Source organism: Lissotriton helveticus, chromosome 7 (genome assembly GCF_964261635.1).
Source record: "Lissotriton helveticus chromosome 7, aLisHel1.1, whole genome shotgun sequence".
Lineage (NCBI taxonomy): Eukaryota > Metazoa > Chordata > Amphibia > Caudata > Salamandridae > Lissotriton > Lissotriton helveticus.
Window position 1 is genome coordinate 557,595,004 of NC_136068.1, and position 23,486 is coordinate 557,618,489.

The window sequence follows — 23,486 nt, forward strand, 5'->3', positions numbered from 1 at the left end:
GTACACAAAGATGTAACATTTTTCAGGAGAACCTTACGTGATTGGTCAGTCATAAAGGCATGAGGTCACACTTCCCTGACTCATTCTAAAAACCTGACTTCACTAGTCTTAACAAAAGAAGCATACATGAATAACTACATTTATAAACATTGCAACATTTACTAGGAAAAATGTTTCAATCTAATTCATCTTTTCCTTCCTTCTCAGCGCAGTAGATGGACACTTTTAACTAACTGGTACATTGGCAGAATGACAAGAATTCAGGTTGTCCTTGACTTTTTGTCATGAGGAAAGCTGCCACAGTCTGCGCATGCTCCCTTCTCATTAAATTTCAAGCCATAGTCTTGATGGATTCACAGGCAGACATGTTTTGTGTAGGCCCCAAAAATAAAACAAACACAAAGATAATATTAATTTCATGTAAATCAGTCCATTATGTGTCCCAAGTGCATTATTAATTCACACACATTATAAAAAGAGGTGTTATTAACTGAAAATGTTTATCAAAATGTGCAACAAGTCAAAGTCTATTAAGACAGGAATAATACATTTAGTTTACATGGATGTGCTGGGAAGAGAGAAACACATTCTATTAAAAATCTTCAAAGGTAAAAAAGGCCACTTTTTCTCTACATTGCAAAAAAAACACATGTTAATTTAATTCAGCAAAAGCATTTTCAGTCTGAAGTGAATAGGCCTCACTTTTCATGTTTTTCATGTGCCATGTTTTTAACCTGCACCAAAATGTGCGTGGCAATTTAAATGCAGCCTGTCTGAAGCACAAAAAATAAAACAATGCATGACTGCAGATGAAATCTGCTCCATCAGGTGCACTTCAGAGGGTTGGCCTTTGTACCCTAATTCATAAATTGTACAGATGTCTGGATCCAAGGAAGATCTGAGGATAAACTAATGAAAACAAAATTCATATCTGATTGGATGAGGAAGCATTTTTTCCATTTGCTATTTTGGTAGCAGTGGATTAAGAAGGATCCACAGACCTGCGCAGTTTGATTGGCTGACTGCGCTAGAAAACAGTTGTGTCTACCAATGAGCACTGCTGCGTATCTGTGAATATTCATGGATCCGAACTCACACAAAATAAATTTGAATGTGTATAAGGGGACTGGAACAGCCTCTAAACTCAGGTAATTTGAGGTTGGATCAGAAAGGGCAGAACCTGACCTCAAATGGTAAAAGATATATATATATTTTGCAATGTTAGATGCCCCTATATTTAAATGGGCATACAGCGATACAAATACAAAGAAATCTTTACTGAAGAGCTGTATTTTTTGTGTGAAAGAATAAAAAGCATGCACTACATTTTTGAAACGCAAATTTACATTGTTAATCCAATAATAAAGCTCGGTTTTGAATGTCATAGAATCATAACCTGAAGAAACGTATGCTTAGTTTTTCACATTTCAACCAAACATCTCATTCATGTCGATTGGCATGAATTAAATACTGTTGATTGACAAGTGAAAACAGTTGTATAAAAAGAATACAAGATACAGTGAGGTATCTAAGGGATTCTAAGATGGTCGCTTGATTTGAACCTATAGAGAACGTAAACTCTGTGGTAGATATGAAAGAGAGTTCCTACTGTGAAAGATGGAAATAAAGAAAATATTCATGAAAATAATGAACACGTTATCTGTGCATTTGAGAATCCTTTGTTAGGTGGTGTCTTTGAAGTACAAGTGTCAAATGTAAGTCAAGGAGTGCCAGATGCATGCCACATACTTAGGGTCTGTAAACTAGATGAACCTCAAAAACCAGAATGACCTGGGTCGCACCAGTGACCCATACATAAATGATGTGAGAGTTCTTACAATCTTGATCATTACAACTGTTCTCCTGGAACCAGTGGATTGTGTGCCATGCTTTGTAAAGGTATTGTATTTACCCTTTCACTGAACAAGAAGAATGCAGGTTTGCCAAAACAAGATTATGCGTTAAGCCCTTTTGATGAAAGGTAAATGCGTTGAAAAAGCAGAGTAAAAAGATGGCGTTTATACTGACTGCGAAGAAAGAAGAAATGTATTGTGAAATAGATGGACTTCGTAGACCAGAATGCACTGGGTCTACACCTGTGACTAATACTTGATACTGATCTTAGAGTCTGAAGCTCGTGAGAGGAGTGCTACAAACTACATAGGTTCTGAAGCTATCTACATAAGACATATATACATACACAAAATCTATATGGAACTCATTTACATAGTCTTTATCTTAAAAATCTAAAATGAATCTTACTGTCCTGAACCTATTTTGGACACCACTGCCCAAAGGAATGCTTCAAAAGAGCTACATTAACTAAACAGTGAATTATTGTAGATTCTTTGCTTATGTGCTTTAGAATCCCTACATTAAATACAGTTCTGATGAGGAAGGCAACCAAAACAATGAAGTCTAGTTCTAAGTTTCAAGATACCAGAAGTTATATATTATAACTTATGCAAATACCTTGGCAGGTTAAGATATATACACATAGAGCACATCTGATGGCGACATTTCTAAATACTGTTTTTCTTTCAGACAGGTTCGAATTCCAGCTGCTCGCAAGGCTATCCTTTACATTGTGCTGTCGGAGATATGACAGGCAAACACGGTCCTATCACCTCAACCAAGAGACACTTGGTGACTGATTGCAACCTGCCATTGACAGGAGATTTCTCAGGTGAGGAATCACATAAGTAAATAAAAAAGATTTATACCTAGGAAAAGAGAGGTGAAGCAAAAAGGATTAAATCCATTATATAAATAAATACAATGCTAAAATTGTTCGAGATGTGGGTCAATTTTTGGTTACCTAAATAATGTGTCTGTAAGAAAGATAAAGATGAAACATACTGCTTTTTTTTAGCTTGATCGTCAATTAATTATTTCTCCATCCAAATTATTTTGTACTGCCTCCTTAAAGCTTTTAGGTCTGGCCAAGAGACATACAGTGTGGGCCGGGACAGGTAAGAGTAGTGGGGTGGGCGGGGAGAGGTGGGGGGAAGTCGACAGGCAACGGGATAGGTCAAATTAAATAAAAAATGTTAAAACCACTTACCTTGTGATCTCCGCATTGCCGAATCGGCGATGCGGGGAGTGCAAGGTAAGGGGTTTTATTTATTTGTTTATTTTTACCTATCCCGTCGTCTGTCGGCTCCCCCCCACCCCGCCTCAGCCCCGCTTGGCCCCACCATTCTTACCTGTGCCGGCGGCCAAAGGAAACATACATACAATATATATACATAGAGGGGCTTTCTGTGAGGGCCCTTCACTCATTGACTTGTTCAAGTGTCCTTCACCATTTGCTTCCTCACACCACAGCATACAACATGGAGCAAAGGGTCAGCCCACATCAACAACTGTCTCTCAACACTGTAATTGTATTATGTTCTTGCAAATATGCACATTAAACTCAAAAGTAATTCACCTCAGTGTTAATGCTGGTAGGCAAATCTCTTATTTAATTACATTTTTGATTTTTTTTCATTGATCAATGTGATGGGTCAATTTTTATTTACTTTTTTTTACAAACATATGGGTGGCACCATCTATATTGCTACTGTGGGTTGCTTTTACACTTTTAATATTGCATGTTAATATTCATTACTATTTAATATTATATTTTGCATATGTTTGCAAGTAAATAAATACATTCATAATTGCTTTTTTGCCCAGGCAGACTTTTTGCTTTGCATGTGCTTGTTTTTACTGCTGTGTAAAATATTTGAATTTGCCACACATGGACAGAATGATATTCAGTGGCACAACCTGATCCAAAAAGTTACCATCCAACCCTATTTTTCAAGGACAGTCATAGATTTCAGTGTCTGTCCATGCATGGCCATTGCCCCCAAAAGTCCATAGCACTGCCTTGCATTGGGAAGGCTTTCCATGAGTGGAGCATTGGCGTTCCCATGCATACAGCCATGGATTTTGGCCCATTCCTATATTTCCATAGACCTGTAAGCCTGGGAATGTGTCAAAATGCTACGCCTTCCCCCTGTGAGGCGTAACAAGGAGAAATATCTTTATTTCTCCTTGTTGTTTTCTCCACGTGTGCTGCATTCTTTGACACACATAGAAAGAGGAAAACATTGCTGAAGATTGTTTTGTGAGGGAATGTGTCCCTTCCGCCACAAAAACAATCATGTCTGAAAGCCAGGAAAGAAACGAGTTTCCATGGAGTGCCTAAGGAAAATTAAATAGTAGCCCTTTCACATCAGCTCTCCCTGCGCCAGTTCTCCTATCCAGCTTGCCCCCAGTCCTCTACCCTCTGCTGCCTGTCTATCTGCTGCCCTCTGTTTGTGCCTCCTCTGCTAATTTTTTGCTCTGTTTGCCTTTTCTACTTGTTTTTCTTCCATCTGTTTTGTATTTTCTGCTTGTTTTTTGGCCCTGTTCTGCCTTTCTGTTCGTTTTTCTGCCCTCTGTTTTGCCCTCTTCTGCTCTGTTTTGTCGTTTCTGCTCGTTCTTCTGCCCTCCATTTTGCCATTTTCTGCACATTTTTCTGCCATCTGTTTGGCCTTTTATTCTTGTTTTTCAACCCTCTGTTTTGCCCTCTTCCGCTCTGTTTTGCCTTTTCTGCTCTTTCTTTTGCCCTCTGTTTTGTCTTTTTTGCTTGCTCATTGTTCCTGCCCTCTGTTTTGCCTTTTCTGCTCATTTCTTCCCGCGGTTTCCTCAAGACCTGCATTTTCGACGGAGACCTCACATCCCAGTGCACAGATAAACCCAGGGGTGACAGTGCCACGCTCTACAAATGCTGATTGATAGATTGATTGATTGAGGGTGCGTCAGCAATTCTACGCTCCAGTGCCAGGACGAAAATAAGAATAGAGAGAAATGTCATCAGAGAGCTGAGAGAGACAATACGCCATCCAATCATTAACAAGAGGACCATCCAAAGCCTGCTCTATTTATATTGTATTGTAAGCAATAGGTCATTAACAGCAGAAGGCTAAGGCTTATTGTAGGTTGAGACCTGAAAGTAAGTAAACAGAAGATGAATGCATTGGAAATACGCAGCATATAGTATTGGGAAAAATTGTACTATTGGCTGTGTTTTCTGGTGTCAGTGGCAAATACTATCACCTTCAGCCAGGTCACAGACAAGAGTTTTCAGTGCCTTAAGAGAAAAATTCATCTTTGCCTGTGGCACAAACACTCCACGCCAGCAGAATATCTGTATTTTCGAGCCCCCCCCCCCCCACATGGATTGCCTGCACTAGAGCATCTAGCCCATGGCAAAGCCAATCAAATGGTTGCTGACAAAAAAGAGTTGTAACTCAAGAGACTAAATTAAGACGTCCTTAGATTCGTCTATTGAAAATAGGTTAATTTTACAAAATAAAAGTTGGAGGAATTGTGAGAGTCAGAAAACGTACTCAAGCATGCATTTGCACAGGGTGCCACAGGGGTGCAGCATTGAAGGATAGATCATCACAGGCCAGACTACATGATTGATGTCTTAGAGCTGATTAGAAATTAGATTCCTGTGTTCCATGAGAAAAGCTCTGCTGGTGGATTTTCTAAACCTCATGGATCTTATAGGATAATATATCAGAATCGCTTATAAGAACACATGTTCCCATGTCTACATTACAACTTGTTGAAACCAGGCTTTTATAAAAATATGAGAATATACAGGAAGACTGTGGAAGAGTTTAAAGGGAATGGAATGTAATAGGAGTATTCACTCGCTCAAAGCCCAATGTAACAGGAATACTCCCGTTTGGTTTGAATTAGAACCATTCAGCAAGGCCCCTTTAAATAGCAAAGCTGTTACTTAGAGCTAGCTGTAGGGGTGAACCAAGGACTCAGACCAGCATTGAGTTGTCCCACGTGACATCCAGCAAAATAGATCAATCCAACGACCTAATGATGATCACAGTTCATCTAAGTCATAGGGATGTGGACCATAGCAGTACAAGGAAGCACAGTGAACTTATGAATTCAGATTTCATCCAGGTAGGAGGGAGGAAAAGGAAATAAATGAACTCTTGGATACAATTAATAGCCTATTCTGTGTTCCCTTGTGCTATGGTGGATACTGGTATTTGTATTGCACTTACTACCCCTGACGATGCACTGAAGCAATTTGCAGATGGGTAGCACACTTCTCTGTTGGGTTGTGTGTGACATTGCAAATTTCCTCATATGTGTAAGAAATTGGGTTTTTAGTTTAGGGGGGTGAGAGCTCCATGAAGTATTAAACACAATCCATATCAGGGTGAGACTCAAACGTCACTAAATAAACTCATGCTTAACCCTCTGGTAGCTTGGCCCAAATCAATTAGGCTTAACTTAAAGACAAAGTGTAAAGTATTTATGCATCGCTCAGACAGTAATACAATGAAAACACAACACAAGAAAAATCCCAAACCACACTACATTTTTAGCAAATAAAATGACACCAAAACAACAATGCGATAAGTAGGACTGGAGTTATGAATTTTTAAAGTTTGAAGTGTAAATAGCACAAAGCGCCACAAGCTGGTATCTGGCTATGCTGGACCTGGTCAAAGTCCCAATTTCAGGCTGACTTCGATGGAGCATGTGTAGGATACAGGGACAAGGTTTGTTCCAGTGAATTTACCTTCACTGAGTCCAACTCCATGCAAGAATCCTCAGCTGGAGCTTCATGTTCACGGGGTCCGCGAGGAAATCATTGTTGATGCAAGGAGCAGCTCAGCAAGCGATTCATATTAGAGGGAGATGTGGGCAGTTGCTGGTTGGTGCAAAGAGCTGGTTGACGTCAGAACTTTGCATTGATCCTTTCTGTATTCTTAGAATTGGTCTAAGTTTTCAGGTGAGAAAACTTACAATGTTATGCTCCTTTGGTGACAGTGGAAGCAGGTTCAGTTAGGAGCAAGCCACCACTTTATCTGCATTGTGTTGCCAAGCTTGCTGTCCTGGTGGAGGAAATAAAAGCTTGGAAATCAATTGGAATTAATCTCAGACACTTTACACTTGGATTTACCAAAGAGTCTAGGTGCGAGAAGAACTTGTGGCTCCAAGAGTAGAAAGTGTAACTCCTCTGGGTTCTGTAGGCTCAGTGACACACATAACCCAAGTTCATTTCAGACACAAAAATGTGCCTAAGTGCTCACATCCTGTAGACACGAAGCCCCAGTTATGTATCTATTCATTTCTAAGTCCACCGCCCATTAAGTTCACCACTAATATTCAATCTGCCCTCCGGGAGTTGAGATATCAACCGGCAAGCTCAACCACGTCTCTAAAATGTGACGTTCTTCCCTATTGAAGCAACGTTCAACGCCCTCAAAGAAGCTGCTCAGTGCTGTGGAATCACATCTGGTCACATTGACAGAAAGCGACATGGACGGTGATGAAAACGATGCAGTTGTTCATGTAGTTAGAGCAATTGGTCCGCTCCACAGAACACACCAGTTGACTCACATGTGCCGTGTGGACGTACAGGGCCACCCAGTCTCAGCCCTTATAGATCCCAGTGTCTCTATAAACCTGTTCCCTGAGGAGTCTTGCTGACCCTCCCACTTGCTATTGCAGCTGGAAGGCATATTCCAGGCTGACCTCACCCATAACTCCACCTGCCAAAGAGCCAAAGTGTATGTGTATCAGCTGTCAGACTGCCCAGGAGCTCAACTTGGTACAACTCGCCTTCAGCGACAATGACCTTGACCAGCTACTAAATTACTTTGCCCCCTGTTTGATGGCATTGGCTGCCTGCTGGGCCCAGCCATCTGCCTACACAATAATGACACTGTGGCTCTGGTGGCGCTTCAGCACCACAGAATTGCCTTCCACTTCCCCCAAGTTGTAGAAAGAACTGAAACTCTTAGAAAAAGCTAGCATTAGTGAAAAATTGAGAGGCCAACCCCGCGGGTCTCTCCCATTGTGGTGGAGTAACAACCTAAGCAGGACACCACAATCTCTCCTTGAATTCTGCAAGAAACTGAAGACCTGGCTATTCAAATAGGAGCCCAATAAGCCTCCTCACCTACTCCAGTGCCTGAATACCTTGTATGTGACAAGTGTGCTCTACATATCCACAAAACATAACATAACATAATATAACATATAACTTAACATAATGTATCATGCATGGCTCAGATTCGCATGGGAATCAGAAGTTTTTTTTTATCCAACTAGAAGCGACCTGGGCCTGGGCAGCTGAGAAGAAAGATCTGGAGAGAACTCATTCAACGCAAGATGAGACTAACAAAAATCAGAACAAAGACTAGATGAATCACCCCAAGTACACATATGGAGCTAACAGGAAGCGATAATATAGTGGAGGAGACCCAGATCTGCAGACATACTCAAACTCTGGGTCTCTGAGAAAACCTAAGCAGCCCGACGCAAATGCGTGGACATGAGAATACCCAAACTGGCAATCAAACAAGAGTGTCCTTTAACACCAACCATTGATGACATTAATGGAGAACTGTCAGGGTCAAAATGGTTTCCAAAGATGGATCTTCAATCTGGTTTCCACCAGATACCACTACACCCAGACTCATGTTCAATCACCATGTCCTCCATTCATGCTGGCCTCTGGAGGAACAACCGTTTAAACTTTGGAATCTCCAGTGCAGCCGAAGTCTTTCAGCATATCGTCAGAGATACTGCATGGCCTTCCAGGGGTACTAAACTTGAGTGATGACATTCTGGTACATGCCTCAACTCTTGAAGAGCACCTCACTTGCCTCAGAGATGTATTCCTCAGACTCAAAGAGTGTGGTCTAAACCTTCATAGGGAGAAATGTGACTTTCTAAGAAACAATATCAGTTTCTTTGGGCACCTGTTCTCTGACCGAGGAATTTGCCCTGACTGTGACAAAGTGAGCGACATTCAAAACACACCAGCCCCCTCCTCCATGTCAGGCATCTGCAGCTTCCTTGGAATGGTCTCATACTGCGTATGTTTCATGCAGGATCTCTCTGACATCACCAGGCCCCTCACGGAACTTACCAAATCCACCAACCCCTGGATATGGGGAGAGAAGCAGGGGGAGGCTTTCAAACAGACCAAGGATGCACTGTTCATCTACACAACACTGGTGTATTTTTTATCTGAAGAAAGACTCTCAACTGGTTGTGGACGCCAGCCCTATTGGGCTAGGAGCCGTGCCGGCTCAACGTCAGGAGTGTGGTGAGTCGACACCCGTCTCTTATGCCAGCGGACACTCACATCAACTGAGCCGCATTACACCCAGATTGAACAAAAAGCAATTGCTATTCTGTGGGGGTGCCAACACTTCTATATCTACTTATATGGGCACACATTCACTGTTGTCACAAACCCCTAATCCTCTTATTTCAGGAGTCCTCATCCAAACACCCCCAAGAATTGAGAAATGGATCCTGCAACTGCAGGAGTTCTACATCCCACCAAGCTCAACCTGCCACCCCCTCAAAGTCAGCAGATACCCTTGATATCAAAGAATGTGTTCGCCTGGTGGTGAAACGTTCTAGGCCAATCCACATGTCCCTTGTGGAGGTAGTGGGAGCCACAAAACATGGTGAGTGTTTATAAAATTGCAATGCAAGCAACCCTGACAGGAGATTGGCAACCCATTTGCTGCCCGGGCTCCATACCGCTCCGCTGAAGCAAAGTCAACACACCTGTCACTGCACAAAGTCCACCAGGAACTATCCATTACTGACGAAGGCTGCCTGATGAAAGGCACACAATTATTTCTCTTGGACCACCTAAGACAAAAGGATTTTCTTCAGGCCCAGGGTGAATATCAAGGCCCCATCAATACGAAGAACAGGCTGTGGAGCAAAGCCTGGTTTCCTGGCCTGGACCAGAAAGTGGAAGTAGTCATACAGAGCTGCCCTGCCTGCTAGGCCACCGGCTAACCTGATCGTCTGGGGCCCATCATTATGGAAGAAGGCCTGACCACTCCATGGCAGCGTGTCAGTGCAGACCTATTGTTGTGGATGAATATCCCCAGTATCCGTGGGTAGAAGTTGTCTCAATCACTGCAGCGTCCAAGGTCATCCAAAAAATGGAGACGCTGTGGCTTCTTTGGTGAAATCTGCATGGATAACGCCCCCCTTCAGTGGCTATGAATGGGCCGGGTACCTTTGTTACAGAGTCACACAGTACTGTCCCATCACACCCGGGTGGCCCTAGGCCAATGGAGAGGTAGAACACTAGAGGTAGAACGCTTAGTGAGGACCCTGACTAAGGTGATCCTCATTGCAGTGACCGAAAATACCAACATTGAACAAGCTAGCTACAACTTCCTGACTTTGAAACCGGCATCGCCCCTAGCAAGTTATGCTTCAGACGGACACTGATAGACACTATTCCCTATCACCCCATGTGGGTAGACCAACTAAATCCTCTGATTCCAAATGAGCCCACAACAACTACGCTTCAAGTAATCGGTGAGCCAAACGATCCACCTTTTGACTTGTACATAAAGTCCTTGTGAGAGACAGCCACCCAAGAGGCACGTTCCGCCTATCTTTTGAGATTGAGATTGACCCCCAGACTTTTACCGATATCAAAGGCACTATGGTGACTGCTGTGAGAGGAGCAGAGTGCATCACCAGAAATGTGTCTCAGTTCAAGAATACTCCCGCCTCCTGTTCTGGAGTGTGATCCACTAGATGATGGGTTGGTGAGTAGCTTGATGGTGAAGAAAAAACCGATCATGGCCCTGCCAGTCCGCCTGGTACACAGTTGCCTCAGCTGACTGCACCTTCCTCGAGTTTGGTCCCAGCATCCAGTGCGATAGGCTAAGCAGCCTCCAGTTCTCCTGATACCGGGAGGTCCTCCCCTGCAGCCCCTGCCTGGAGTGGCTGAGGGTGATACCACCTGAGACCCAACCCAGAGCTGCCCCAGTGTTATGCTGAATTTCTAACTGACTTGACATGGGTCCATTGCTTTGCCCTGTGAACATTCCTAGTAACCCCGCTGGGTCGTGTTTCTGACGTCATTATTGATGCAATGTTTCTACTGTTTAGGTTACTGTTTTCAAGTCCATGGTTAAGGAGGAATGTAGTGTTGCGATGTTCCAGACAACACCATGGGAGGGGTGATCTGTGGACGGAATATGATGGCGGGTGGAAGGAGATGGAGCTGGCAAAAGTACAAGCACTTTGTAAAAAGAAAAAAGAAGGTCTGAAAATGGTCATTAAAGCAGGAGCAATGGATGTTTATAAGTACTTGGTTCATGCTCTAGGAGACAGTAAAACACAAGAAGAGGCATGACCATGCATGCCAGGGACAAATGATGACAAAGAATTTGGGAAGCCTGTGGGCGGGCTGAAGTCCACAGATTAAACACAGCATGTCTCTTCGAGACAGTGCATGCTCTGACTAGCCGAGACCTAAAAAGGAGGAAGTTAAGGATGAGCTGTTAGGGGCATATATATTTGCTCTGAAAGCAGAAAAGGGTGTTTATCAGCATTGTCACATAACACTGGTTCTCGTCTATGTGTATATAAGAAGAAGGTTAGTTCATGTCTGTTTTTTGTGAGTGTATTTCATGCACCCTACAGTTGGTTCCCATGGTTCCCTGGAATGAGGCGTGGTAAAAACTGCAATTGTTGTGACGGGCCCATTTCACATATATGGTTACACTCCAAAAATATACACAGGACTCCCTATTGTAAAAATATTCGGCGATGCAACAATTTTTTTATATCTGAAATCTTGAATATCGATGGCAAAATAAAAGCAAACTCCCTTATCTCGATATATGAACCAAAATTCTGCCAAATGAAATTAGGATAATCCATAGAGTAAATATCAGGCCAAGCTAGCCAGCTTTTTTTTAGCATTACCAGAAACATTATTTACATTAATTAAGAAAAGTAAGGTAAATTTAAAGCCCCCCATAAACATTCCCTGATCACATTTTATTTGAGGAGAAGGTTCCTAAACCTCAGCTCTCCAAATAAGCTACATACAGTAAGAACTTGCTATTGTCTAGATTGCACTATGCCTGTAGCGCTTGTTGGGGCTTGACCATGTACATAATGCAACTCTTTCAAGGGCTACAACATTCAGCAGCCCACTTAGAGATGCACTTGAAGCTGTATTACAGAAGTCACCAATCTCTTCTAGGATGAGGGCTATGTTTGATCAATAGAAATCTTCTTGAGCTACTAATATATTAACTGTTATAGTAGTTACCACCTCAGACATGTTCATCAAATTATTTAATTTAAGTTTGCACACTTCAACTTCAGCTCTTGGAGTCCACACTTGAGGTCATCTGCTCTTCCTTCCTAGACCAGAGCATACACACAGTGTTGAGTCCCCTTGAGTGGGGCCTTTGCTGCATGGTGATTGGGTATGTTGCAGGCTGCATGCTGTCAATCACATTGTAAGTTACGTTTGAGAATGGGACTTTGGAATTGATTATGCTGGCTGCCACTTCTAGGGTCTACAACTTAGTGGTGCTGACTGCTGCGCAATGCAGGATAAAGCAAGACTTAGTATCCGATCCACTTAAAAATATGCTGGACTTGGCTCAATGTCCAAAGGCCACCTACTGGCAGCTGGTGAGATACTGTTAGATCCTCAGCTACCCAAGAGAGACACCTTCCTCATGATTATGTTATTCCAACACTTAAGTCTTTTTATTGGCAACATTTTAGTCGTTCTGTATGGCACATCGAGTACTTCAGAAATGGGATTTGAAGGTTATTCAGATAGACGTTGCTCTTTAAGATCTGTTATGGTCACTGATTTATGATAATAATTCAAGTGAGCCCATGCAGTGGTTCAAGCCTTCTTAGTGCAAACAGCCAGACTGTGGAACATGTTACCATACATATGCAGTTTACAGCAGTAGTATCTGCAATGGGCCTGTTTCCTCAGAACACATCCAGTCATCCACGGCCCGTGCAGGTAAGAGCGGTGGGGCGATGGGGCCGGGTTGAGTGGGAGGGGGGATTTGACAGACGACCAAGAGGGATATTTAAATAAATATTAAATTTTTCCTCTTTGTAGCCGTCCGTCAGAAATACCCCCTTCCTGGCCCCACTGCTCTTACCTGCACGGGCTCCGGCTGGATCCAGTTCGGATTTAGCATACCAGCACATTGTGAAGGAGAGTTCAAGCTACATTCTAGCTCCAAAAGACCAGTTTGGAGTCAAGAGATGTACTAAACAAAAATGTTTGACATTAAGATCAGCATTAATCGTAGAGTGAGCAGTACTACTATGCTTGACTTTGCAGCTGAGAGTCGAGGTCTTGTGGCAAACCCAAAAAACACTCAGCACTCTAGTGAATGCCCCTAGTCCTGAACTTTTCACATACAAGTCATTGATTTTGGGTATGCTAGTCTAATTAGGTAAGTGGAAGCAAAACAGACTACAACATCCAGAATGCATTAGGCTTTCATACAAGTGACAGTGCTGTGAACAATGTGCATAATGACCTGGAGGGAGGTGGTCACCCTAGTTAGCATAGTCAACCTCAACATATACAAAGGGTCAATTGTGCCTTGTTTTCATAACTATGTATGGGAAAGACATGTCTCAGCCTCATTACACAGAGAAATGCCTGACTCTGTCACTGCTAAATTTGTTGGTATTATGGAGATAGCTGTATCAATCTTGGTCCAAAATTATCTCAGGTTGTCAACTGCGACGGAGGATTCCAATATGTCTGACAAAAGTGCACAGGTCTCCTAGACTAAGTGCAACATGTTTTTTTATATGTTAAGATTGAACCTGAATCTGGTTATCTACTCATTGAAGGACAGGAGGCAATAGGGGGCATTGTTTCTGGAGGCAGGGTGATATTTCAATAGCAACTGCTTTCCATTGGTGCTGGTACAAAAACATAGGCTAATGAATAAATCAGTGAATCAGTGGGAGAAGGTGAAAAACAAACAGGAGAAAGTGCAGAATCCTGAAATTGAGAGTGGACAATAAAAAAAGACTACAAAGTGTAAGTGCAATGGTATAAAATAATTATATTCCGAGTCAACCTTAATACGTAACGGATTCGACTATCTCCTAGGTCCATCTGATAAAGGGACTAAGCAACAGGGTAATTTTGCCACTATAAGCTAGACATAAAAGTAAGCATTGGGGTAATTAAGCCCATGTAAAAAATTCAGAAGCAGGTGAAACATTTCAAAATAGCTCAGTGATTTTAATGTAGGTTAAAACTCCAAGTATTTGACAAACGTGCCATATTTCATGACTTCCCTGGGCTTGGAATTAGCTATTAGGCATCAGAAGGGCATGAGGAGATAATCAAATATTGCAAACATGTGGTTACTCTTCAAGAAGTGGAATGGAGGGCTGCTTCCTGTGAAATTTGCTGTATAAGAGAGTGACACAAAATAAGAGTATATAAGTAGAACTGCATTCATAGAAAAAAAATATATTTTGAGTTAGGCCTAATGCAAACCTAAAACCATCTTAGATGCGAAACTAATCACTGAAGTCATGAGGTCCCTCTTCTCAATCAGGAAGCTAGACACCCAGTATTTAAAGCCGCTGTGAGTTGGTAAAAAAGCTATTTAAAACAACAGTTTCAAGAGGCACTGTAAATTCAGGTGACCATGGCTGTTCGTGCCTTTTAGGATATACTGTGCTGCATTGGAATAACTAAAAGATAGAAGTGAGATTTGAAGCTCCATCAAACATGGCATGTAATGTGAAGACAATAACCCGTGAACCTAGTTATGTTACCTAACGAAGGATTGCCTCTTTTCTTTTTTTTAGTTGTTGGTCGAGGAATGCTGCTGAAAAGTGGCCAAGAAGTGCTGGACTGTTCTACAGTTACTTTTGACGGCCCCGTGATTACCCTTGTTTTTCCCATTGTGACAACTTTTAGCAGGTATGTGCAGAACAAATGTTCTATAGCGTCCAGTACAGCAATAACCAAAGCTTTGAAACACAAATACATTACTCAACATATGCTCTGTCTTCCAGTGTTGTGGAGATGTGAAAATAGTGCCTCGGGTAGAGGGCTGGCCATATCCCACTGAACTACTACATTTGTTTTAGGGACACTGAGGGCCAGATTCACAAAGGGGCGGAGGCCCCACAGTCGTGGGGGAGTGTCCCCATTCCTGGCAAAATCTCTACAATGAGAATTCAATGCGCAGATTCAACGCTATGTGCAGAGACTCCTCCCCCCCCCCCCCCATCTCTGGGGCCTCCCCCGAGTGCGGGCCCCTTTTTGAACCAGCCTCACAGTAGAAAATGTTTGTTGTTTATTTGACTAAGTCAGAAAAAATACTTCATTGTAATCACTTGTGTTGAAAATCAGGTAGGGCTATAAAAACCATTACTATTGCTGAGACACTGGTCGTAGCCGTCTCCTTTGCCCACCTTCCAAATATTTTTGTGTCCAGGTGAGAGTAAGAGCTTGAACTGGGAGGAAGCAAGTGGGAAACCCGCAAGAATGATAAATTTCCTAGCTATCGTAACAGAAAGTTTCAATTCAATTAAGGACACAGAGGCAGCAATAGGCTGATCTTTCTGCACTTCATTGTAACCAGCAGCCATTAAACATTCTTTATTTAAACTGTATAAACTTCATTTCCGATGAGACATTGGGAAAGAAACAGAAAACAGTCCATCCAATCAAAGCCCACCACGTCTCTCAAGAACCTCCTGCAGACGCTCTATCCCACTCCCCCTTCCTGTGAACACAGCCCGTTAGTCTGGACTTCTATCCTGTTTAGAGGAGTCTGTCCCTGAAAAGACATTACCCTTATATAATAAATTGTTTCAGAGGAAGCAGCATAAAATGCTGGTTGACAGTGACATATTGGAACAAATCCTTTGGAACAAATGTAAGTAAACATAAGAAGGATTCAGAATGAAACAAGTAAAAAATTAACTGTAAACGTATACATTTGTCTGAATAAATCATCTCTACATAACTCCTTCAAAGGGTAGGTGCAAAATATTTAATTTTAAAAGTAGGGGGGCTAATCCTCTCCTTCTTGTCCTTAATAGAATTGAAACTTCCTGTTACTATAGTTAGGAAATGTTTCATTCTATGTAAGGACCGGAGGCGAGGATTTGGTTAATTTAAAGCTTTTTTGACCACTAGAGATGCCAGGGACTGTTTAAAATAATACCTCTTAAAAGTAGAATCTGAGGACTAGCCTGCTGCACTAAGGATAGCTGCTAAATGAACTTCCAAAGAGAAGGCTTTGGATGCCATGGCCCCTCTGACTAAATGAGCTCTGACCTTTCAAGTGTCAATACCAGCTTCTTGCATGGCACATCTGACACACCTGGCAATAGTAGGGGAGGAAACCGCTCTGTGAGGTTTGGTGAGGGTAATGAGTCATAAACTCATAGGTTTTTATAGTCCGTACATGCACAACTGTGGAACATCTGGAAAAGTCAGGTATAAAACATCTTTTGAATTGCATTTTGTTCTCCTGGAAATATGAAAAGTCACTCCATCTGGAGTAAATACTCCGCCTGATATGTCCAGTGTTCGCACGTCTGAGACTCTCTGACAGGACACCAAACACAGTAAGGTAGCTAATTCTGCTGACATCTGCTTTCTTGACAAGTATTTATTCAAAGTCCATGATTTAAAAAGACTTAATACCTAATTACCTTTCCATAATGTAGAATACCTGGGTTCAGGAGGGAAGGATAATCTAATGCCTCTAAGAAGTTTACAAACCAATGGATGTTCTCCTACAGGAATACCATTCAATGGTGAATGGTCTGCCGAGATAGCTGATTGAAAGGTATTAATAGACCTGTATGCCAAACCTTCTGAAGCTAAGGAGGTATGGAAATTCAAAATGTGAACACCTTCCAACCCCACAGGATCCAATTGCCGTTGATGACACCAACCCAGCCATTGAGACCAGGCCGAGTGGTATCTTTTATTCGTGCTATCTGCCCAAGCCTTGGCGAACAAGGAGGCAGCCTCCTGTGAAATACCTGGGACTTTCCTACATTCCCGGAATCCTCCACACCATGAGACAAAGGGAACCTGCTAGGATAAGGAGATGAGGATTCCCATGGGGATCTCGGGGGAGATACGGAAATAGGGGGTAGAGGGATTGGAAATATCCAAGAAAGCTCCATCAGAACTGGAAACCAAATTTGAGGCCCCTAAATTGAGGTGATTACCACCAAGTCCGCCTGCTGTCTCCGCATTTGGGTAGATAGTCTTATGATCATGGAGAACAGTGGAAACTAACATTTCTCCTTGCTCCAATTCTGGATAAAAAGCATGGGTTGCTACTACATTTGGATCTGGATGCCAACTGCAGTATCTGTCCAACCGTGAGGCGAACAGATCCATCATACACGGACCCCAATAGGACTGGTTTCCCTGAAACACCCGTGGGTGTGGTTTCCATAGACTGGCATCCTGCCAGTGCCGAGATTGCCAGTCCGCCAACGGTTTCTATTTTACTGGAAGATGTTCTGCTGAGACTGAGATCTGATTGACTAGGCAGTAGGTCCAAAATATTGGAGCCAAGGCTGAGAGGGTCTTCAATCTCGTTCCTCCTAAGAGGTTGATGTAGCAAACAACTGCTACATTGTCCATTATGAGAAGGACACAACATTGGACCTTGTCTTTGCTCCAGACCTTCAAGGGCAAAGGATTCTGCCATCAGTTCCAGACAGTTTATGTGAAGGGATCCCTCTGCAGCGAGCACCCCAAGCCGAACTGCTGGCATCCGACTCTATCACGAGATGGGGTCGGGAACCGAAACCGAAAATGGCACGGCCGTTCCTGGCCTCCATGCGGGAGATCCACCATTGCATTTCTTCTTTTGCCTCTTCCAAGAGGGGGATTGATTGTAAGTAAGAGAGACCCTGTTGAAGGTGGATAATCTTGAGGCGTTGCAATGCCTGATAGTGGAGAGGGCCACGAAGACAAAAGGCCCACTATGTGGGCAAGTTGATGCAGGGAAGTCAATGGTTTGGCCAGAGTTTTCCTTAGTTAGTACTTTATTTCGGTAAGCTTCTGAGATGAAAAACCCAGGGTGGCTATGACTGAATCCCCCACGAACCCCAAAAATTGCAAGGAATAGGTCGGAGTCAGAGAAGACTTCTTTTCATTGATCATGAAATCAAGAGATTCCAGGAGATTGATAGTCTTCTGTGGATGATTAGACAGGGGCTCTGGACATTGATCTATAATGAAGATATCGTCCAGGCAGATTATTAATCTGATACCTCAGGACCTCAAGTTTTCTACCACAGGCTTCAAAACCTTGGGGAAGCACCATGGAGTGGAAGATAGACCAAAAGCGTCTGATCTAAGAGCCTCCCAGTTGTGAAAGAACTCTACCAATCTGCCCCCAAATCTGATCCCCTCAGAATATTGTACACTTACCTTGAGGATTGTTATAAGAACCATTGCTTCTTTTTTTTTTAAAAGAAGAAGGAGCAAAAGAGGGACAAAAAACTAGAACGCCCTCCACTCAATAATGTCAATATACAAAGACCTGGTTACAGATTGCACATAACATGTATTTATTATTATTAGTTTGTTTAAATTGTAAGGGAAAGTCACAGAATTTCTTTTCTTGGTGGGACAGGGTTTGTTATCTAGTGATATACCGCCATATGTGTCTTCTTTAATATTTAAAACCAATCACAGCAAGCCGGAAACCCTCAGAACTTTGACAACTAAGCAGGTCTCAAAAAGTGAGTTGAATCAAGAAAACGCCTCACGTAAGCTACACCAGGAGAGATGCTAGTAGGTACTCACCAGTTAGCTTACTGTGTTAATATCTGCACTTTTCTGCTAATGGAAACATAACCAAGCTCCCAGTTATGTGTCATTTAAAGAAAAAAGTGTATCAAAATAAAGTAATATCGAACCAAGAATTAAGAACTAAAGATCCCTGTTATACAAAGGAGACTCAAAGAGCTCTCCTATAAGGCTGAAATTGAGTTGCGGAAGCACATTACTCCGGTCTTTAATTTTTAGTGTCTGTACTTGTTTAAAACCACCATATTATGTTTAGACCATTTTAACCTGAATAACTAAAGAAATGTTGACCCTGGAAGATCCTCTCAACTCTCTTCGACGGGGCTAACTTCCGGTTGGGTAAAAGTTGTTGAAAAGGCTGGGGTCCTACCACTGTCCTTGTCAGATGTCCCCACCCCTAGTGAAGGCTTAATGAAAGGTTCGGCTGGTGCAGCGCCCCCAACCACACCCGATACTGGTAAAAACACGGGAGTTAAAAATCCTTTTATAGAGGATTCAGCTTTATCAAGGCAGTTAAATATGTTCATGAACTTCCCAGTTTGCGGATGATGGGATCTCCAAAGAGGCTCCCTGCAACGGCGGCCTGTTTGGGTCAGAGGTTGCGGGCAGGAGGGGGGAGGATGATGGGGGAAGCGGGTGTAAAAAAAAAAAAAAACTTACCTTCTCGCTGCTTCCTCACCGCACCTCTTCTCTGTAGTCCTCCCTCGCTCAGCCACAGGAAGCACACCCAGGCTCCAAGTCAACCAATCACAAAGCTGTCTTTGCAGCATTGTGATTGGTCTGAGCGCCATGCTTCGGGGCTCAGACGCTGACTGGATGCCTGGGCATGTTCTCTACGTAGGCTGCAATGCAGCCTGCATGGAGAACATGCGAAGTGTGCAATACTGTTTGGACAGCCTGAGAGGGCTGGCCAAGCAGTCGTTGCGCACTTAGAAGGGTGCTGCCTACCACGTAACGCTGCGTAAGTAGGAGAAAATAAAATGATAATAACGCAAGTTATTATCATTTTATTTTCCCTTTGTTTATCTGCAAAAAACCAGTGGGGTGACGCGCCTCTGCCTTAGGGGAGGAGCCGCCGCTGCTCCCCTGCATATTGGGACCCACCTCAGATGTTATCTACTCACCTAGTTTCGGGTCAATTTTAATTTAAAGGATTCTGCGCTTCTCTGTAGCCATCATGCAGCTAGCATTCCCTAGGAATATCATAGCTCTCTGCACCTAACTAGACAATGTATCTGAGAAAATGAGGGTACACATGCTTTGGCATCTTCAGCTATATCCAGGATCTTGGACAGGGGCCCTGCAACAACCAATAACTTATCCTGGCTTGAGCGCCAGGAATGGTCTAACTCTTTGTTGCAGTCCCTCACAAATTTCACTAGAAAGGTAGCTATTTAGGCATCAATTGAAGGTGTGAGAGGGACTTTGCCCTCTAGGTAGGGTCGAGAACACTCTGCCCGAAAGTGGCTACGTACCTCCTTGTCATTCGTATTCCATAGTCGAGTCCCTACATAAGAAGCCACCTTTGGTGCTGGGGACCATTCCACAGAACGAGGCTGCAGCACATCATCAGGGTCCAGCATATCTGCATTGGGGGCCTGGAGAGGCATATACGGTGTAGCCCGACCCCCAGGATTGCCAGAAGGGTGCCAGGGCCTGTTCCGTTTGCCCTCCCCATCCGAGATGTTAGGGGAATCATCCCAGTCTAAGGGGTCGGGGAAGTGGGAAAAAAAGAGGAACCTCCCAAGGTACCCGGAGTTGGAATTACCTGTGGGTTGGGGGGTTGGGATTCAATAAATGCCTTCTTGAGGCAGCTAAGGCGTCTAGATCAACCCCAGTGTCATCTGCGTGTTTGCGCTTAGTGTCTCCAACTAGCTGCCTTTGACCCAGTCTACCATCCCACCCTCATGTACCATGGGATATCGAATGGCATCCATTGATCATGTACATTACTTGTTCTCCTCCTACCTTTCCAGACAACACTAGTTTGTTCACATGGTCACCTCCAGGTCTCAAAAGATCCCTATCATCTTTGGAGTCCCCCAGTGCTTCATGCTTACCCCACGTCATTTTCAACCTCTTCACGGAGCCGCTTGATGCTCAACTCACAGATAACAGCATCAAGATTCATCAATACGCCAATGATGCACAGCTCTACTTGAAAGTTTCTGCTTCCCATATTCAGCATGTCAGACAGTGGCTGTTCATCATCAAGACCTGATTGTTCAGGGCCTACCTGAAGCTCAACCCGGATAGGACAAAATTCATGTTAATTGCCAACAACATAAAATAAGCAACAGTTCAAGAATTTTGATGATTTTGAACCTCAACTTTGAGAAATACCAAATAAGTTTGATTTACCCTGGACACCAGCCTCATCCCTCAAGGAACACATTGCTAGTAAAACAAAGGCGTCCTAGTTCTCACTCTCTCTTCTGAAGAAAGTGAAACAGTTTCTTCCAGAAAATTGCTGTTCAAGCCCTTGTATGCATGTATTTGGATAGTGGTAAGGCCCTGCTCCATGGTCTTCCATACTGGCACCCCTTAAGGGCTCTGCGGCCTAAGGCCTGAGATTGTGAGATCTGTGAAACTGCTCCTTTTTCCATTCTTCTACTCCTTCCAAAATGATTCTGAGACAATTGAGAGATAATCTAAGGGACATAATGAGAGAACTTGAAAAACAATCACAGGATTTGTGACAACACCGGGGAACAAACCTGGGGATATATTTACGAGAGCTTTGCGTCATGCTTGCACCACTCAAAGGCAGCGCAGCACAAATCATTGTGTTGCTTTACTCTGCGTAAGGGAGGCCTTCCATGGGCGTTGTGATGGGTGTTCCAATGCAACTCCTATGGTTTTTTGTGCATTCCCAGGTTTACAAGGACTTGTAAACCTGGAGATGCACCAAAAAGAAACACCTCCTTTCTTTATTTCTCCTTCTTTTTTCCTCTTTCTCTATGTGCTGCATTCTGCAGCACGCATAGATAGAGCAAAAAGCCTTTCAGGACTGTTTTTTCGCAGGAAGGTCCCCCTTTCTGGACACAAACAATCCTAACTACAACACCACCCTTGCACCATGGTGCAAGGTTGCCTGCATTGGCGCTAGGCAGCCAACATGGCACCAGTGCAGGGGAATGGACAGGAATGTGCTGTATGGGATCAAGATGGCACATTCCTGCCCTTTCCCTGTGATGCAGGGCAGCACAGCAAGGTGACTTGCTGTGCTGCTCTGTGCCACAATATTCATAAATATGCCTCCTGGTTCCCCAGTTCCAAAGTCAGCAGCTCTGTCCATTAGACCACATCCCTTCCACTCTCGTCTATTCTTTCTGCCTTCTCATGAATATTGTGTGGCTGCCAGTAAAGTGATAAGTGCAGCAGAAAGCCCTTCCTTGAAGGACAGCTGATTTTGAACTTGTAAAGATCGCTGCACAAGGGATGACAAAAGCTGATGACAGGAATCTGAGGGCATTCTGGGACCAAGGTCAGCTTTTGATGACCCATGGATTCATTTAGGGGTTGGTAGAGCAGAAGCTGTGCTATAAATAAACAGGACTCCTGCTGTACCACATTTGTGGACTGCCTTATTCATAGGGGGGGGGGCAAAGAGTCGGGTTTCCAGCTTCAAAGCAGTCTCTGCCACTGGAAACCTTTAACTGATGGCTGGTTCCCAACAGGGCAGTTAATTCGTGCACTGCAAAAGGAACACCCAATCCAGCAGGGTCCTTCCGATATAAATATTTCTTTTTTGGGACCGCTAGGAAATGCCTAGAAGTCTTGAATAGGGATAATTAAAATGACCCCCAGACGCTGAAAGAAAACTCCCAGCGTTTTAAAGCCATTTAGTTTTGGTGTTCCTGAAATAAACCTCTGCTTTGGTGTTTTCTTCTGAAAAAAATGGATCTTAAAGCTGAGCAAGGCCTAAACAACAAAGGAGCAGTGCCACAAACGTCCCTGCTTTCTGTGCAACTTCTGCACTGGATCTTATTATATGGCAAATGGTCTTCTGCCAGGGGAGCAGAGGCAATGCTTGCCACTCACCCACTCATGTCTAAATGGCATCTCTCCCACTATAGTAAATGGGCCGTAGAACTGTAGTGTGCATGTCTGCAGCCAGTGCATAGGACCCTTGAGCTCTGGGCTCCTTGGCCACTATATGAGCTGTTATCATTGCTAGCTATGCACCTGTTGGTGTATTGACACCCCCAACACCCAGGGCTGGTTCTAGGATTTTTAGTGCCCTAGGCAGAAGGGGAATGTGCAAGGTCCCTCTAATTTGCATAGACTTGACCCATTGAGGGCTGTGCATCTCAATAGATATCCCCTGCTCCTGAAGCTGCAGCCCCTCCCTCTCAGCCACCTACAAGCACCTCTTAACAGCTCATAAAGGGATGAAGGTGTAAGGGTTGCTTCTCTCCAAAGAGGGTTAAGACTGCCAGGGAGCTAAACAGCCAGGCGATAGTTCTCCTTCTGTGCCTCTGTGTGGGTGGGGGAGGAGGCCTAATTGCTGGTAAAAACTGAGGACTGTGCCTTCTTGCAACTGGGACTGCCCCCCACCCCCGGCTTTGCTCGTTCCACCATAGCAGTGCGGCCAGGGGAGGGGCCCCTTAAGGTGGTGCACTTGCAAGGTGGTATCTTTCATAGCGTGGCCTGACTGTGTCGCATTTGTGCAAGGCCCCAAGGTGGAAAGCTGACTGCGGGGCCATGGGCAGTGGCCCACTCTGTCCATGCCCAGCGCTGGCCCTGCCAACACCAGAGATCTCAGGGGCGTAACACAGGCCCCTGCAGCCCCCGCTGTGCG

At 43.7% G+C, this 23,486-nt stretch overlaps 1 protein-coding gene across 1 annotated transcript in view; it reads left to right on the plus strand.

The window, feature by feature from the left end:
• Positions 1-23,486, plus strand: part of LOC144768738 (uncharacterized) — a 376,353-nt gene that overhangs the window by 275,854 nt on the left and 77,013 nt on the right. The window contains exons 6-7 of the mRNA XM_078652621.1: positions 2,545-2,686; positions 14,692-14,806. Coding sequence (XP_078508747.1) covers positions 2,545-2,686; positions 14,692-14,806 — 257 coding nt within the window. The remainder of the gene's footprint in view (positions 1-2,544; positions 2,687-14,691; positions 14,807-23,486) is intronic.